This window comes from Strongylocentrotus purpuratus, unplaced genomic scaffold (assembly GCF_000002235.5).
Source record: "Strongylocentrotus purpuratus isolate Spur 01 unplaced genomic scaffold, Spur_5.0 spur5_scaffold_2, whole genome shotgun sequence".
NCBI classification, from domain to species: domain Eukaryota; kingdom Metazoa; phylum Echinodermata; class Echinoidea; order Camarodonta; family Strongylocentrotidae; genus Strongylocentrotus; species Strongylocentrotus purpuratus.
This window is the reverse complement of record NW_022145605.1, coordinates 19,149,272-19,167,186: the sequence shown is the minus strand read 5'-3', so window position 1 is coordinate 19,167,186 and position 17,915 is coordinate 19,149,272. Positions and strand designations below refer to the sequence as shown.

Genomic DNA, 17,915 nt, shown 5'->3' with positions numbered 1-17,915 from the left:
ATTCTCACTTTTAAATAAAATTTACATCATTCCTCCTTTTTTGTTCCATTTCCAGGTTGGTTTCGTGCAATATTACCGAAAACAGCATTACGGGTTGAAGAAGAGTCATGGAATGCGTACCCTTATACGAAGACGCGCTACACGTGTCCATTCATCGAGAAATTTTCCTTAGAAGTAGAAACGAAGTACTTACCGGATGCGGGTCATCAGGATAACGTTTTTAATTTGTCCAGTGCAGAGGCTAAGAGTAGATATATAGGTGAGTAGATTCATTTACAATAGTTTGTTTATTGTAAAGCAGAATTGATTACTTCTCTTTTTCTTCAAAATTACAAAACTGTTATTTTCTTTATTACTACTGCAGTCAAACCTGTCTTAGCAGCAACCGCTATATACAGACCCCCCCCCCCCCCCTCTATAATGGTCACCTGTATTGCCTTCAGAAGGAAACATGCATGTGTTGAAGAACTTGTCTATAAAGGCCACCTGTCTACAGTGGCCTCTTTTTGTGCTTCCCTTGGGTGGCCTTATTAGACAGGTTTGACTGTATTATGGTTTGGATAAAAGTTTGCACATCTAACAATAATAATTGTGTACACGTACATGTACATAGACAGGAAGTATGTTTAAAGTTGAAAAATTGCCATTTTATATGGAGAAAACAAACTGTCATTTGGAAGCTTTTCAACATGTTGCCAATTCCGTATCTGAATTAATTACTGTATACTCTATGTTGAAATAATTGTTACATATATCATGTATATATACATTGTGTTTTATATTGTGCTGTTGAGAAGGAAATAAATGTTAATAAATACAATACAATACAAATTCAAGGATATTAAAGCTTCTTTTTTTTTAATTCCTGACAATAAATGCCATATGGTAACAGAAAAAAAATGGTAACAACAAATTGTGGACAGTATTTTTAGAATTTATTTCTCTTTATACTCAAGAATCTGGTATATTTTTAGGGCTTTAATCAAAAGTTAGTGAGCTTGAATGCAGTGTAGATGGATCAAAAATTTAAACAATTTGAAAAATCTATGTTTTTAATTCTTTTGACTTATACCCGCACTATTTGTTAACTTTAAACTGAGTGCAGCTACTTTGCCTAAATTTGCCACTTACAAATTAATGTGAAGGAAGATGAGCTTTCCCCACCTTATACTGGATATTTATGTATACTCTATTTCACAACATTAGACCATGTCAAATATATTATATTATTGAATGTTGAATTGTATATCTGATTTATTGTCAAAATTACTGTTCTGTTGGAAATGAAAAATAAAACTGAAACTGAAACTAAGCGCCGCTTCTCTCTTTGCCTCTGCAGATTTAATTGACTTTGTAAATGACCCCATCAGCATCGACTACGTCAAAGAGGACGATCCTCGGACCTTCCAGTCCAACAAAACCGGGAGGGGCCCCCTCAACGATGACTGGAGGGAGGTGAACGAAGATGGCGAGTTCTTGCCCAAGTACGGCTGTACGGACGTCATGTGCGCTTACAAGCTGTGCAGGGTAGAGTTCAGGTACTGGGGCATGCAGAACCGGATCGAGAAGTTCATCCATGATGTCGGTAAGTTTCAAGTTATCTCTCTATTTTTATGCCTCTGTTACGAAGTAGCCAGAGGCATTATGTTTCCAGGTTGTCCATCCGTCCGTCCATATGTACGTCTGTATGTCCCGTTCTCGTGATCGCGTTAACTCAAGAACCGATTGATGGATTCCTGCCAAGCTTGGGTCATGTATGTATCTTGCTGAGCTAATGAACTGATTAGATTTTATATCTTCCAGTTTGAACGGTTGAAGTTTGCGGTCAAACAGCCCATGAGACCGATTGATCTTCTTGTCGGTCTCGTGAACCCTTAGGAAACTGGTCAGAGGGCCCACGAGGCCGACGTGTTGATGCATTGGACCGTTGATCTTGAGGAACCTTTCAAATACTTTTCAGAAGGCCTGCCATGCCAACATTTGCTCTGGTGACCTTTGCTCCAGGTATTATTTCCTCTCGGATGTGTACATGTAGGGTCAGACTTTACTTTGCTTTTGAAGTTTAGGTCAGGTTAAAGGTTTGAGTTAGGGTCAGGTAAATGTTCGTCGCTGTTTTCACAAAGTGACGGTAGTGAAAAAAAATTTCATTCATTTTACGTGACGATTTTCCTCACTACCGTCACTTTGTGAAAACAGGGACGATATGTTGAATGGTTGTGCACATAACATACCGTAGGCCAAAATAAGTGTATCAGCAACTGGCATGTATAGTATGATTGTGCGGATTGTCTTCTACTTCTATGTGATCCCAATTGATTGTTTGACTCTGAAATAGGAAATGATGTTTAAAGAAGTTGTTTATCCTCTGATATTTGGGTACTGAGGCATGCTGATTGGAAACGTAGTCGATAATTTTTGGTAAGAGGTTTAGGAGTAATCTAAATGACTGAGTAAAGGGTGAGGGAGAGGAATATAGATGGAAGGAAAGAAAGAGAGAGAGAGAGAGAGAGAGAGAGAAAGAGAGGGAGAGAGAGAGAGAGGGGGGGGGATTGCTCCTAGCTTTCAAGAGAGTGCCCACAAAAAACATCTGTAGAAACAAATGCTAGAAAAGTGATGTTAAGAGAGAATGGAAAAAGGGAGTAATTATTAGAAATAGAAGGAATATGCAATGTTTGTATACAACCTTGAAAAATTCCTAAATGAAAAACTGTTGGATTAAGGAGGCAGATATGGAAATAAGAGATTAAAAGAAGAGAGAGAAGAGAAGAGAGAGAGTGAGATAGAGAGAGAGAGGGGGAGGGGAGAGAGGGGGGGTGAGACGGAGAGAGAGAGAGAGAGAGAGAAAAGGAGAGAGACAGTAGGGAGAGAAACAGAGAAAGATAAAGAAAAAAATGAGAGGAGTAGGATAGATAGTTGGTTTAAATCAGAACCTTATCAAATATCGCACTGCGGAAATGGCGCGTTAATGATATCTGTCTTAACCTTCTTCGTCCTTCAATCTAACAGCATTTAATCCGCCCCCATATCCTGTGCCTAGCAGTATATAGGAATGTCCTCTAGGTTCAGACAATATAAGAATATAAATAGACATAAAGTCGGCTGCATTTGTATCCTTGTCTGGTGGTGATGCCTTTTTAGTACTTCTATTTTTAATCCTTCTTTGCTTCTATCTTGAAAGCTATTAGCGCTCTTTAGATCTATTTTTAATATCTTGTTTTCTTCCCTTTCTCCTCTTCTCTGTCCTCGCTTCTCCATATCCATCCTCTCCCTTCCTCTCTCTTAAAGGTAAAGACCAGTTTTGGAAACGCCCCCCTCTCAAAAAATGAAATGGAACCTCTTATTACCAATCATGTGAAAGAATATATTTTGACTAATACGTGGTGATACAAATTTTGCCGGGAAACTGCCTACTAATTGATATATTTGGTAAATTATCATGTCGATCCGGCCTGGATAGATATCGCATAGTCTCATATACATCTTTCTGTGTACAGTGCTTGTAACTTTACCAACACTGGGCCAAACTTTTTATCATTTTGATGATTCCAGAACCTTGCCGTACACACTTATACTTATATGCTAGATGATCAACCTTTTCTAATCGATTCCACAACGTTTCTTTCACATGACCAAAACTGGTCTATACCTTTAAATCTTTTTGAATTTTTATCTCTCCTCTCTTTCTACCAACCCACTTTTTGCTCTTGTATGTACTCTTTTTAATTTTCTTTGTATTCAGTTGATATCTTTCTTATTTTTATTTTGCAAACCAATCTGCACTATTTTGCTGCCATGAGGTAACTGAGCCTTGTTTGCAAGAGCACCCATACCTTGATTTTTGGTTTATATTTAAATTGTAGCATGACATTTTCATCTCAGTGTAGAACATTTCTTGCCAGATGTTAGAGAGCCTTGCCTGACCCATTATCGCAAATTGGTATTTTGTTGTCTTTTTTTTTTGGCTTTAACCTGTATTGTCCCCTTAACAATTCTTTGTAGACTGCCTTAGATCTGGGAACGAAATGAAATTTTTATAATAAGAAAATTGAAAATGGCCACATTAGCCTGGCTTCATCGACAAAAGCCATGTTTTTAATCTTTCCTTTTTTATATTTCTCTTTTTAATGGCTAAGGTCTTTTACCATCTGTTGTTATGCTTTTTTTCCCCTATGCTTCATGTACACATTAGAATGCAAAACCAAGGGCATTATGAATATGAGAAAGAGGATCAGAATTAATTTACTGGTCTGTCTCTTCCATATAAATTCTTTCATCCCTCTAGACCTTTGCCTGCCCCCCTCACCCCACATTCTCCCCCTCCGGACCCAATAACTCTTCTTTTTCATTGTTTGGAATTCATTTGTTGCTCCTCCACCCTTCAAGTTCAAGTACTGCCACAGGAATCTAGGTTAGGTCGAAATAGAAATTATCCCTGTTTTACCGTCTCCTCAGCTCTCGATCTATCTTGCCCACACTTTCTTAGCCTCTCTCTCTCTCTCTCTCTCTCCATTACACACCTTTTTAATCCCCTCTCTTTTCTGTAGTCTCTTCCTCAAGTCTTACTTTATCACCATCTTTTCTTTTTCTTTCCATCATTCTCTCTCTCTCTCTCTCTCTCTCTCTCTCTCTCTCTCTGTGTCTTGCTTCTCTCAAATTCTTGCTATGTTTCTCTTGCTCCCTATTTTATTAATACTTATTTTGTCACTTTCGTTATCTTTTCTCTCTCCCTCTTCCTCATATCCAGTTTGCTTTAGGAAACCTTTGGTAGCTCTCGCTTTTGTCTTCTCTCTCTCTCTCTCTCTCTCTCTGTTGCATTTTATCTCAATTCAACACCTTCTCTCTCATTTTCTCCCCTCACATCCATCTCTCCATGTTTTGTTCTTGCCTCCCTGCTTTCCAATCCGCAGGCAGCCGATGAGGCGTTCAGAGACCTTCTTCATTGCCTGTTGACGTCTGTCAGATAATTCACTGCAGGCACATCAGGCTATAACATGATTAAACAGTCCTGCGAAAATGACTTTTTCTTTCTTTCTTTCTTTCTCTCTTTCTCTCTTTCTCTCTCTCTCTCTCTCTCTCTCTCTTTCTATACCCTCTATCTCCATATCTCTCCTTTTGTTTCTGTTTATCTATATTTTACTCTCTACCTCTACCTCTCTACTTATATCTACCACTCTCTACATCTTTCTACCAAGCTCTCTCTCTCTCTCTCTCTCTCTCTCCCACCTGTCTCTACATCTCTCTACTTCTATCTACATTTTTTTTGCCTCTCTCTGCCTCTCTCTCTCTCTCTCTACATCTCACTACTTCTATCTACATCTTTCTGCCTCTCTCTCCCTCCGTCTCTACATCTCTCTCTACTTTTACTTACCTGTCTCAACATCTCTCTCCCTCTGTCTCTGTCTCTACATCTTTCTGCATCTTTCTACCTTTCTCCCTACCTCTCTATGCTTTCCTCATGAAAATACTTTACTTTATACCTTATATTATCTGCTTAGAGCCAGAAAGGCGTTGATGCTTTAAACACACAGTCGATGCCCTTCTGGCTCTCTATAAAAGGATGATAGTGTGTCCAACGTAAAGTGTTGCATCTGATACAGTCATTTTGATATGATACAGTATAAGCTGTGAGTAAGCTGTGAGGATCAGCTGATACAGTAAGCTGTGAGGATGGAGTTGCAATGGATGGAGTGTGTACAAGGCTGTTGTTTTGTGAAAATGTATACCTAAAGAATTTGACTCTCAGATCTACGATTAAATGTCTATAACTTTTGCTCACCATCTGTATGGATTGATGTATGACAGGAAAAGCCTCCATTGAGGGCTAGAAGGCCATTTTCTTGTATACTTTATCAAAGAGTTAATGCCCTTCTGGCTCTTAAAAGTTTGAGTTGTTCACAGTATATGGATTGATGTGTACACAGACGACTAATCACTTCAACATACTTTGTGTGCGGCTAGAACATGTATGAACTATATACAGTGAAAAAAATACATGGGGTCTCGGGGCGAATTAGCCCCCAAAATGCCAAAAAGAGGAAGGCTTTCACTAACGCGCGCAATGCATCGCTAACCCTGCGCAAGGGCTTGAACCCATCGCAACCTATAAAGTCATAAAAGAGCCCTAAAAATGTGCATAGAGTTCAATGCAAAACAAATTAAAGATTGTTATTTTCATGCAAGCAAGCTTGAAAAGTAGCCCCCAAAATTTTCAAGTATTTTTTTCCTGGCTATATAAGTAAAAACCAAACACAACCCCAACAGTTTTACCCAGCATCCTATGGGCTATCATATATTGTCTGTTTGGAGCAAGTAAGGTGTTGAATCATACTTTAACACTCAGTTAATGCCCTTCGGGCTTTGAAAAGATGATATATAGGGAACAAAGTTTTCTCCAGGCTCTATTTAATTTTCACTTTGTCTGTTGTTCGTTCACTTGCAGACTTAATAACCTCAAGGGCAGTGATGATATAATAATAGTTTAAATTATTAAATGGGAAAGTATTAATAGTATATATGGTATAACGTAATGGTGACGGCAAACTTTTTTAACATTGAAATATATTGCAATAATTTGTTTTGATATTTATACCATACTTTGTTTTAACTTTAACCTAATACTATGTGTTATTGCGTACAAATGTCAACTACATGTATATATATATATATTTTAATTGTGGGTTTTTGTTGTTGTTTGTTTACAATAGTTTTAATTATAAACTGGGAAAGTATTTAATTGTATACATTTTATAATTACTCAATGGTGACGGTAAACTTTTTTTAACATTGAAATATTCGCAACAATTTTATAAATATCTATAGCATACCTTATCTTAATTTGAACTTCGTATACTATGAAATGTACTGTATCGCCTTTTTATTGCATGTCCGAATTATCTCTCATATTATAATGTGCATTTATTGTTGTTTTGATTGACATTATTATTGAACCATGTATGTTGTAAAGGGCCCTGATGAAAACCAGCTCATGCTGATCGGGCTACCCTTTTTAAAGATGTGAAATAAATAAATAAATAAATAAATAAATAAAAAAAATTATTGATACAAGGAAATTTCCTATATACTTGTCTGCCCCGTTCTCAATTGCTTATCAAGCGTTCTTACATTATGGAAGTGTGTGGAGTATCTAGATGAAAAGGCTCCCAAAACAACCCTGCTGTTAAAAGAATTATTGTGTAGAATTATCTTGTTAAATGAGAAGGAAATCTTTTTGAAAGTGAGGACTTTGCAAATCCTTAAGTTCCATTCCTGAAAGTCACATGTATAGTGGAAAAAGTATATGGTATAACAATGACAAGTGTTACTGAAATATTGTAATGTCAGAAAAGAAGAAAAGAAGACCATTCTTTCAATTTTGCCATATGAATAGGGCATTGGCTATTTTGCAATTTGTGATAGCTAATAGTCATTTGTCCCTGTGAATTGTATTCCCCCTCAGAGAATGTGGCCAGAAACTTGATTACCAAACTTTAATTACAATAATGTAAACATCTCTTTCTTTCGATCTCTTTCTCCTTGACCCCCATCTTCCTCTCCTTTTTCACTCCATCTCTCTTACTTTCCCTCTCCCCTCTCTCTTATTATCCCTCCCTTCTCTCTTTCTTATTATCACTCCCTTCTCTCTCTCTTAATATCTATATGTATTACTCACTTTCTCTTTCTCTCTCTCTTCCTACCTATCTATCTCACATTCACTATGTTTTTCTTGCTCGTTCCCTTACCCTCTCTCTCTCTGTCTGTGTCGTTGTCCACTTCTCTCTCCCCATCCATCTATCTCTGTACCTCTTGTTTCCAAATTGTCTCCCCTTCTCTCCCTTGTCCTCTCCCCCTGTCTGTCTGTCACTCCCTCTTGCCTTCTCTCTCCCTCCCCCTCTCTCTCTCTCTCCCCCACTCTCTCTCCCCCACTCTCTCTCTCCCCCTCTTCCCTCCCCCCTCCCTCCCCCCTCTCCCCCCCCCCCTCTCTCTCTCCCCCTCTCCCTCTCACAGCTCTGAAGAAGACCATGTTCCTAGCCCACCGGCAGGCGTGGTGTTGGCAGGATGAGTGGTACGGCCTGTGCATAGATGATATCAGGGAGCTTGAGAGAGAAGCTGCTGAAGAGCTTCAGGAGATGATGGCTGAAGCTCACATGGACGAAGAGATACCGGTACAGAATGTCCTCAACAGGTAAGAAGCTTAAAACTGCTTTTGGATGATTGCCGGTGTTAAATATGTCCAGTATTACATTTTTATTTTATCAATTTGTGAATGCTCAGCTAAAAATGTTACTCCTTTTGTTTCCAAAATGTAATTCAGTGTTTTATCATCTTTTTAATGTCTCTTTTACATATTTCCTATATCCTTTAAAAAATGTTTTTGATGTTGTATTGTGTATGTTTCTAAGTATTCAATTGACTTTTGATACATCATATTCAGCTTAACATTTAAAACAACCTACACTCTACCTAGCAAAAAATATGAAGTGAAGATATACCCCCCCCCCCCAAAAAAAGGGGGGGGGAGGAAGGAAAAAGATAAATAAATAAAATAAATAAAATAATTAAATACAAACAAATAATAATAATAATAATAAATAATAAATAAAGATTAACAAAATAATAATGATGATAATAATTTGGAAAGAAAAGATAATAATATTAATAATTTGAAGAAGAAAAAATTGATTGTTCAATTATTTCTCACAAAGTAACATATTGTTTGCCAATCAGCCACATATGTAGAAATAAGGTATCTGAAAAACAAAAGGAGTTGAATGTCTCTAATTACACTCCAAACTAAAATCCCTGTGTCTGAAAATATCAGCTATACTTTTCCAACAGTCTAGAAATTGATTTATGCCCAATCAACTACAAAAGAATCTTTCCAAAATATGTAAAAGTAAATGTTTATGGTAAATCAAGGTGTTGAAATCATAAGTTTTGGTAGTCTGTATGGAGGTGTACGGAGAGCAAAGAAATTCTGTAGGGGTGAATTCCAAAACTCTGAACCTGACAGACTTTACGTGATACATGCAGTCATCCGATCCGCATGATTATGTTTTGACTGCCATTTAAATTCCACAAGTGAAGAGGATGATGTTTGAATTCTTGCGGCTGACGTCACATTAACGTGGTATCATACGGACTTCTAAACTGTTTTATTCATGCCTCGAGATGTACTCTGTCCGACCAGAGGCACAATACATTCACCACGAATGAGTCATCTAGACCATTTTTTTTTACCATTTTAGTAGTCTTGTATACTTCCCATTCAAACATTTACAAAATGGTGGATTTTAATGAAACACTGTATGACTCTGTAAGATTTACTGTGATTTTTCTTGAAACTTTAGTATTCCAATTTGTGCTCATCTGAATACTTTTATTCCTGTATTCTCTTGTAACTTTCCATTCAAATGTTTTTTTTTAAATTTGATTGGTAAATTTTGACTAAACATACACTGTTAGAGACATAATTATTTTCTCTTGAAACTTGAGGTTCCCACTCATGCACTTCTGGACTGTTTCATTCTTGAAGTCTCTCATACTTCACATTCAAACTTAAAGAAATTAAAATGGGTGGATTTTGGTGAAACACGTACATCACTCTTCGATATGCCATTAGCTTTTCTTGGAATGTAAGATCCCAGTTTATTCTCCTCAATTTTCCCTCACCTTCACAGAATTGACAGTATGGATTCGAAAAAGTGAACCGTTTGAACTGTTTTAGTTTGAACTAATTATATTCTTTTGTCTCTTGTAAGGAGTTAAAAATAGAAGCTCTACATGTACAAGGCTATGCATCTTCGTATCTGTCATGCATTCGGTGGATTTTGGATAAAACATCTCACAACAGTCTTAGTCAAACTGATTTTTTTTCTTGAAATGTAAGATGCCACCATTCATCTCCTTGCTTACCTCCCTTACTCCTGCAGAATTGACAGTATGGCATCGAGAAAGCGCTTTGAGCACAGTAACGGTTCCGCGACCACCACATCGGAGTCGGAATCGGAGAGCAGGCTAGACCACGGGAGATTAGACTCCGTCGGTAGCGATTTTGGATTAGATGAGACAGTATTTTCGAAACACGGGGAGAGCTCAGCAAAGTGTGCCGCTGCCAAGGCCAAGAGAAGGTTATCAAGTAGATTATCATCAGAAAGTAGGGGTGAGTTTCTTTTCTTTTTGATAATTCATGTATTTCCTCTTGTTTAAAAAGTACCCTTTTTGTCAAACGGTACAAATCATATAACAATTTGTGTTTGTAGCTAGAATGTATTATAGGTGAGTTTACATTTATATTGTAATATTTTGTTGTTGTTGTAAAGTTTTATTTCTCTAGAAGCAACTCTTTTGAATGATTATTTAACTTTGAAAATCTTTTTTTTTTAAAGAAATGGTATGTACAAGAATCCGTCCAAAAGATGATGATAATTAAGAATATAAAAACAGGTTTCTAGCAGTGGTCTAGGACGTTTTTTGAAGTCACCCCTGCGGTTTTAATATAGTAATGATCTACGGGCACCTTTATCATGGTACAGATTAAATGTTCATTCTTATCGAAAAATGTAAATCACTTTTCTTTCAGTAAGATGTTGATCATATTGCATAAATCTCTCAGGGATATTTTGCCATACTGTACTTTTTAGTAAAATTGAGGGAAAAAATGAGTCCAAATAGTTAGATGGTGTCTTTAAGATAAATAATAGAAATACCTGTATTGCAAATTCCAGCGTATGCAGAGCGTAAACCTCAAGGCTTTGAGGTTGTGGTTATGAATAATTTGACAACCAAAGAAGAGAGCTATTAAAGATACCTCTCTGTCTTTACTGTGGCTTGAACTGTGTCGTTTTTGTCTTAATATCCTCAAGATTGTATTTACTAAGGAGCCCTCTAATATACAGGGATGCCAGTTTTCAGGCAATAGCCTGAATTCAGGCCCTGGTGAGTTCTTTTCAGACCATAGTTAAGGCTTTTTTGTGTACAAAATAGCTCATTCTAGTTGATTTTCAGACTCTCTGATCAATTCGAACTGGCATCCCTGAATATATTATTTGTAGATGTTATCCATGCTTTCTGAACAGAAATTGCTGGTTGGAGGGTTTATCTTGAGGTGTATCCTACATAGCAACATCCCATGTTCAAAGTGACAATCAAAAGCAATTTACTCATAATTTGAAATTGCAGAACTAATTGCCCTGTTGCTACATGCATGTTAGCAGATTAGACTAGTCCATTAAAGTGGATGTATTATGGTGAAGTCTATTGCCTCTCGGGGGGGGGGGGGGGGGGGGGTTGCAGTGAAGGCACAGGATATGAAGTTATTGAAGAGCCATTTTTGAGAAGCAGAATATTTTGAAGATCTATTTATCAGTAATTTAAGAACCTTGGCAAAATGCTGTGGCATAGCTTAAGCATTGAGTTACCATGTGCCTACAAAGCACTCTTCATTCCCATACCAGTATGGGAGTAGGATTACTGCAGGTAGCACATTAAACTATCCTCAGCCCCTTGAGTCACTAGCTGTATCATCATCTAGTGAAAGAACTGAGTGGTCCCAACCAGCTTGCTCCCACCCCATCTCCCCCAGTGGCTAGACACTCCGATTAACAGATAATGGATGGTAGCAATATTGCTCAATATCTCCTTGAGTAACCAAGCAAGTAATTGCGACATGTGACAAAGATGAAATATTCAAAGGAGAGAAACAAGGTCTCATCCATCTTGCCACCTGACACGGCCGGGAGAAGGCCGTGGTGATGTCAAGTTCTTCTGTGATGAGCTGTGTGGTGGTGATGCGGTCCCCCTCTTGTCCCTTCTTCAAGTTCTTTGATGAGATGTAGGATGGTGATGCGATTATCCTCCTCCTTCTCTTTGTTCTCTTCCTCCTCCTCTTTGTTCTCTTCCTCTTCCTCTTTCTTCTCTTCCTCTTCCTCCTTCTCTTTCTTCTCTTCCTCCTCCTTCTATTTCTTCTCTTCCTTCTCCTCCTTCTCTTTCTTCTCTTTCTCCTCCTCCTCCTTCCCATATGAAAGATGATTTGAAGAAAAAAACTGTCCAATTCATTCTGCTACTGACAACGGATGATTATGTTGATGTCAAATTCTTCTGTCATGAGATTTGTGGGTTTTGATGCACTCCCTCCTCCCCCCTTCATCTTCCATTCTACATAAAAAGATGGATTTATAAGGGTCAGGTCTGTCCATTTCACCAACTGACTGAGGGGTGACCACATTATCGTCAGGTTCTTCTGAGATGAGATTTGTGGTGGTGATGCAATTTCTTCTCCTCCGTATCACCCTCCTGGCATGAGAGGTGCAATTACAAAGAGACAAGGTCCACATTCAGTGTATCAACTAACAACAAAGATTGTGTTGATGTCAAATTCTTTTGAGATGGTATGATTTTACTTCCCCATATCTATCTAGTAATTTGTTAATGTTTCTGACTGATTTATTAAATTAAATTTTATCCCATTCTTACAATCTTTTGCATCTCTGAACAAGCGTTCTGAACACATGTGTGCAGTCAGTGGCTTTTAAATGAATTGGTTTTAAAGCACACTTAATGAGCATTCATTACATGCCTTGTACTCATCTCTTTCATGTTAATTAATTGATCATGTTCTGTCAAGCATTATCTTTCAATCGATCCTCTGTCGTCTGCATGTCCAATCACTCCATCATTATGTCTGCCCTATATTTCTCTCTCTTTTTTTCTCTCTTTTTTTCTCTCTCTCTGCCCCTCTCTCTCTCTCTCTCTCTCTGCCCCTCTCTCTCTCTCCCACTCTCTCCCTCTCTCTCTGCCTCTCTATAGCTATGTTTCTCTATCTCTGTTTCCCTTTCTCTCTCTCTGTCTCTCTTTCTATGTCTCTGTCTCTCTCTTTCTCTTTCTCTCTCTCTCTGTCTCTCTTTCTCTTTCCCTGTCTCTGTCTCTCTTTCTCTTTCTCTCTGTCTCTCTTTCTCTTTCTCTGTCTCTGTCTCTCTTTCTCTTTCTCTGTCTCTGTCTCTCTTTCTCTTTCTCTTTCTCTCTCTCTGTCTCTCTTTCTCTTTCTCTGTCTCTGTCTCTCTTTCTCTCCCACTCTCGGTCTCTCCCTCTCTGTCCCTCTCTCTATCTCTCTCTCTCCATCTATCTCTGCCACTCTATAACTATGTTTCTCTTTCTCTTTCTATGTCCCTCTTTCTATTTCTCTGTTCGTCTCTGTCTGTCTGTCTCCATCTCTCTGCCCCCCTCCTTCTGTCTTCATTCCTTTTGCTCTATTTTCCCACTATCTCTTTCTTTTCTCTCTCCTTGTCACCCTGGGATAATTGTGCTTGACGTCACTGGCTTTGTGATCGTCATGGAAACCTGACATTCAGCTAAAGGACTTCTTTTTTTCCCTGTCCATATTATTAAGAATCCATCTCCCACCCCCTCAAGTCAACACACTATCGTAGTTGTATTAAAACCCCACTATATATCGTAACAACAGCAAACCAATGGCGGACGTACAGTGTACACTCGAAGATAACACGTCGCATAGCTCCTGTGTATATTGTACATGGAACTATATTACACATCTTTAATATTATGCCTTCACGTGAATAGGCATATATCAATATGAATTTAACCATTTCAATGGAAATAGTTAAAAGATATGTAAAATATAATATAGATATAAATAGATACATCAATTTAATGTAACACAAATATGATGACAAACAAGTCCATGGTTATGAAGGTAATTGTAGAGCTTCTATTTGTAAAGCAGTAAGCCTATGACAGATTTGGATCTAGCAGTATATACAGTTATACATGTCAAAAGTGGAGCTACACGCGTGTGATGCTTATTTTTATGCCATCGCGTATATGACGATATATATAGCGATATATATCGATATGAATGTACATGTATGAGAAAACCGTTTGAATGGAAGCTACATGTACTGTATATGATGCATATTATTGTGCCTTTGCGTGTATGGACATATATCAATATGAATATAACCATTTTTTCAATGACAATAGTTATAAAAAGATATATCTTCAATGTGTCACATTGAATGACAAACAACTTCATGATTAGAGTATTGTAGAGCTTCTCATTGTAACTCAGTAGGCCTATGATATGGATATAGAAGTTGATACATTGGCACATTTATGTCATTCATGGAGAGCCTTAATCGTATTAATACGAATGGGAGGAGCTATATTCAGTTTTTTTTAAAGGTATATTAATGTAGTATGACAGATACGAAGATGCATAGACCAAGAACTAGATAGTTTATTCCTCAGCACTATTTCCTGACTTATGGATCCTGCTGAGTATCGTCGTAGAAGTAGAAGAAGTAGTCTTGTACATGTAGAGCTTCTATTTTTAATTCAGTAAGTGTATTACAGATTTGGAAGTAGCAGTACATCTATGTTTATTTAAACATGTACAAGAAATGTCTTTCTAAGCACAAATGAAAGAAAAGATATCCTCCATTGCGCATTCATAATTTTATATGTAAGTCCCAGAAGTGGCTCGAAAAATACATCCAAGACAGTGAAAAAAAAATACACGGAGGCTCAGGGCCATGTACCCCCCCCCCCCAAAAAAAAAAAAGAAGAAAAAATGCCAAAAAGAGCCCCCGAAAATCAGGAAAGAGCCCCCTTAAATTTGCATAGAGTTCAATGCAAAACAAATTTTAGAATGTAATTTTCATGCAGGCAAGGTTGAAAAGTAGCCCCCGAAAAATAAATATTAATTTTTTCCCTGGTCCAAGAGGCTACATCCGGGCAATTTGGGTGTAATGGGGATAGCAAGAATTGATATCTCGTTTTAATATTATACATTCTTAGAAGTGGAGATACTTGGGGGGTGTTTCACAAAGATCCTAAGTTGAACTTATCTCTAAGTTGGACTTAAAAATTATGGAAAGCCATTAGCATCTTTGAAAATATTTTGTAAAAGTTATTTTGAAAGGCATTAATTGTTTATTCAAATCATTCATATTTTCTAGCATCGAGGAGATTTCATGTTCTGGATGCGGAATTTATAAAAAGTCTAAAATACTTGAATTCTGCTTTTGAATATATTTCATTTTAAGACTCCAATGGCCGTCCATAATTTTTAAGTCCAACTCAGAATTAACTTCTACTTAGGTTCTTTGTGAAACACCCCCCTGTTCTTTTCAGGGCCCTGTTTCATAAAAACTTGTTATCAATGACAAGTTACACTAACTGTTATAAGCTACTGAAATCGGGGCATTTGATTGGCCGAGAGTAAATTTGTCATAGAGATTTAGTATTTGTTATTGATAACAGTTTTGTGAAACAGGGCTCTGGAATAAAATATTACAAAAGATGTCAACATGTTAAAAAAAATTGGAGAGGTTTACACAACAGTCTTCTTTTGATGGACGTTCTATTATGAAATGATTATAAGCGTAATAATTTCAATTATATAGCAACTTTAAAGCACTCTCCCCATTAGTCTATAAACAAGTAAATGTAGAGAATAATCGTTATAATAGATTGAAATTTTACTGTGATGTTTATCCTACAGGAAAATAAAATGAGATCCAAGTGTGGTAAAATATTTTCACCATACTCAAATTAAAACAAATAAATTTGGAGTATTTTACCTTTTGGATAAAACGATTTTGTGCAGTCGACGTCACCATTAAAAGGTTAATGCCCTGGTTGGCGGTTAGGGAGGGGGGAGACAAGTTAAATTGATATTCATATCTGTGGGGGTATTTTCTCAGAATAGAGTGTAATCGAGATTTGGAAAAGTGGTTGCAAAATTGATTAATTGAAATCCGATTTGATGTGAAATTGTGTGTTCACACTGAGTTTCAATGCTGTATTATCTGTTACTTTCACGAGATTCACAAATCGTTGTTAGGTCGCAAATGTAACATATGAAAATGAGCCTTTATTGCATGTGTGAACATGTATTCTTAGAAGCCTGTATTAAAGGTAAAGACCAGTTATGGTCATGCGATTGCATTGTGAAAGAAACGTTGTGGAATCGATCAGAAAAGGTTGATCATCTAGCATCTAGCATCTGCAAGGTTCTGGAATCATCAAAATGATAAGAAATTTGGCACATTCTTTGTAAAGTTACAAGCACTATACACAGAAAGATGTATATGGGACTACCCTATATCTCTCACAGACCATGAGAGAAACAAATTTACCAAATATATGAATTAGTAGGCGGTTTCCCGGCAAATTGTTATCATCATGTATTAGTCAAAACATATTCTTTCACATGATTGGTAATGAGAGCTTCCATTTCTTTTTTTTTTAAATTCGGGCATTTCCAATACTGGTCTTTACCTTTAATAACCATGAAAATAACAACTTGTGAAAATGCTTGTGTCCATGTTCAAAATATCTGTTTACAAAACTATTTACTTTCTACAATGTGTTATCTTCTGTGCTGTTAATGGTCTGAATATGAACCACTGACAGAAATATCTATAGAATCGTAACATACATCAGGGCTTCAACACTAACAGTTGCCTGGAATACATGGGCCTCCAAAATCTAAGTCAGAACCCCCAAAACTTTGAAGTTTTTACATAGGGCTCATGCATAAAATTGTAAAAAGTTCGGCAGGACCCCCTTTCCAAAAACTTAGGGTGGAGCCCTGAATTCATATATGAAATGTGGTTTTAATGTCCACTGTATTATTTTCTGTTCTTTTAATGTTTCATATGTGAACATGCCTTCCAAGGTACATGCTTTGAATTTAATGTTTGAGTTTCTTTTTTTTAATAAAAAAAAACAGAAATTACAATTACATTATACTGCGCTCTACATAAATTCTTTATTTATGGTGATTAAGGACGCGTAGGTGCCTGTACTTTGCACAGCGATGTTTTTCACCTGTTTTTACCCGTTTACTGCAGTATTTTTTTTAGGGGGTTCGTTATGCCGTCAGAACGAGCCTCTACGTGTCATGTTCAATTTCAATAGATAATTAAAATCACTTTTAGAGATAGAGAGGGAAAGCTCCGGGAGAAACCCCTCTGCCTATAAACATTTCCATCACTTACATTAGATTTAGAATCGCATCTACGTACACCCGATAAGCAATTTGCATTTATATGAGAAATAGATCTGCTGGGATGCGGATATTTTCAAAAACTAGTGCCGAAAGGAACCGAGACTGAGAGCATTATAAGCCACGGTCATGTGACATGTTTGCATTCGCGTTCTAATTACGCCATCAACCCTGACAACGGTTAACTTCAGGGACGTGTGACTTATCCTACATTGGCTGTGTCTTGCATCGCATTGGAATTTTGATTTGTGCGTTTGGCAAACATGAATTATAGCCTGATAGATATCATTGATAGAGTGGATGATCTTTATTCCATCTCGGTATTACTTCTCATGTGAACACAGCCCTGGTATACAGACCAATGCATTATGCATGAAAGATATATAGTGTAATATCAATAGTTGATATCCATGATTCGAAACAGTATTGTGTAAACACGTCCCTAGTAAAACGGCGAATACATCACGCATACTAGATTTAGAGCCTCATATACTTTGCTGATAAAGTTGATCTGCAAATCATTTCCATATCGTTCTGCCTGTGAACGAAGCACTTGTATAACATCCAATACGTTCTTGAACGCCAGAATCGATCCTGATTTCATTGCCTTATTGCTCCCGGTATGAACACAGCTCCGCTATAACGACGAATACATTTTGCACACCAGACGCAAGCTGGGGCCAGGTGCAGGCTAGGGTCGACATATCCAGTTGCATTGGAATCAAGCGGTGCGCGTGGAGCATTCGAAAATGAGTGAAACTTGAGGTTGACAGTGGCACAAAAGTGGCCCAGATTTGAGATATTATGACAATCTTTCTTTGAGAGTGGGGAGGAGGAAGAGGAGGTGGAAGTTTCTGTGTGGAGGTACATGCACGCACAGTCGCAGTTA

At 37.4% G+C, this 17,915-nt stretch overlaps 1 protein-coding gene across 1 annotated transcript in view; it reads left to right on the top strand.

Annotated features, from left to right (window-relative positions):
• LOC594807 (protein retinal degeneration B) overlaps positions 1-17,915 on the top strand; it is an 87,952-nt gene that overhangs the window by 45,863 nt on the left and 24,174 nt on the right. Inside the window, exons 5-8 of the mRNA XM_030991901.1 lie at positions 56-259; positions 1,340-1,585; positions 8,005-8,182; positions 9,930-10,159. Of these exons, the coding sequence (XP_030847761.1) occupies positions 56-259; positions 1,340-1,585; positions 8,005-8,182; positions 9,930-10,159 (858 nt within the window). The remainder of the gene's footprint in view (positions 1-55; positions 260-1,339; positions 1,586-8,004; positions 8,183-9,929; positions 10,160-17,915) is intronic.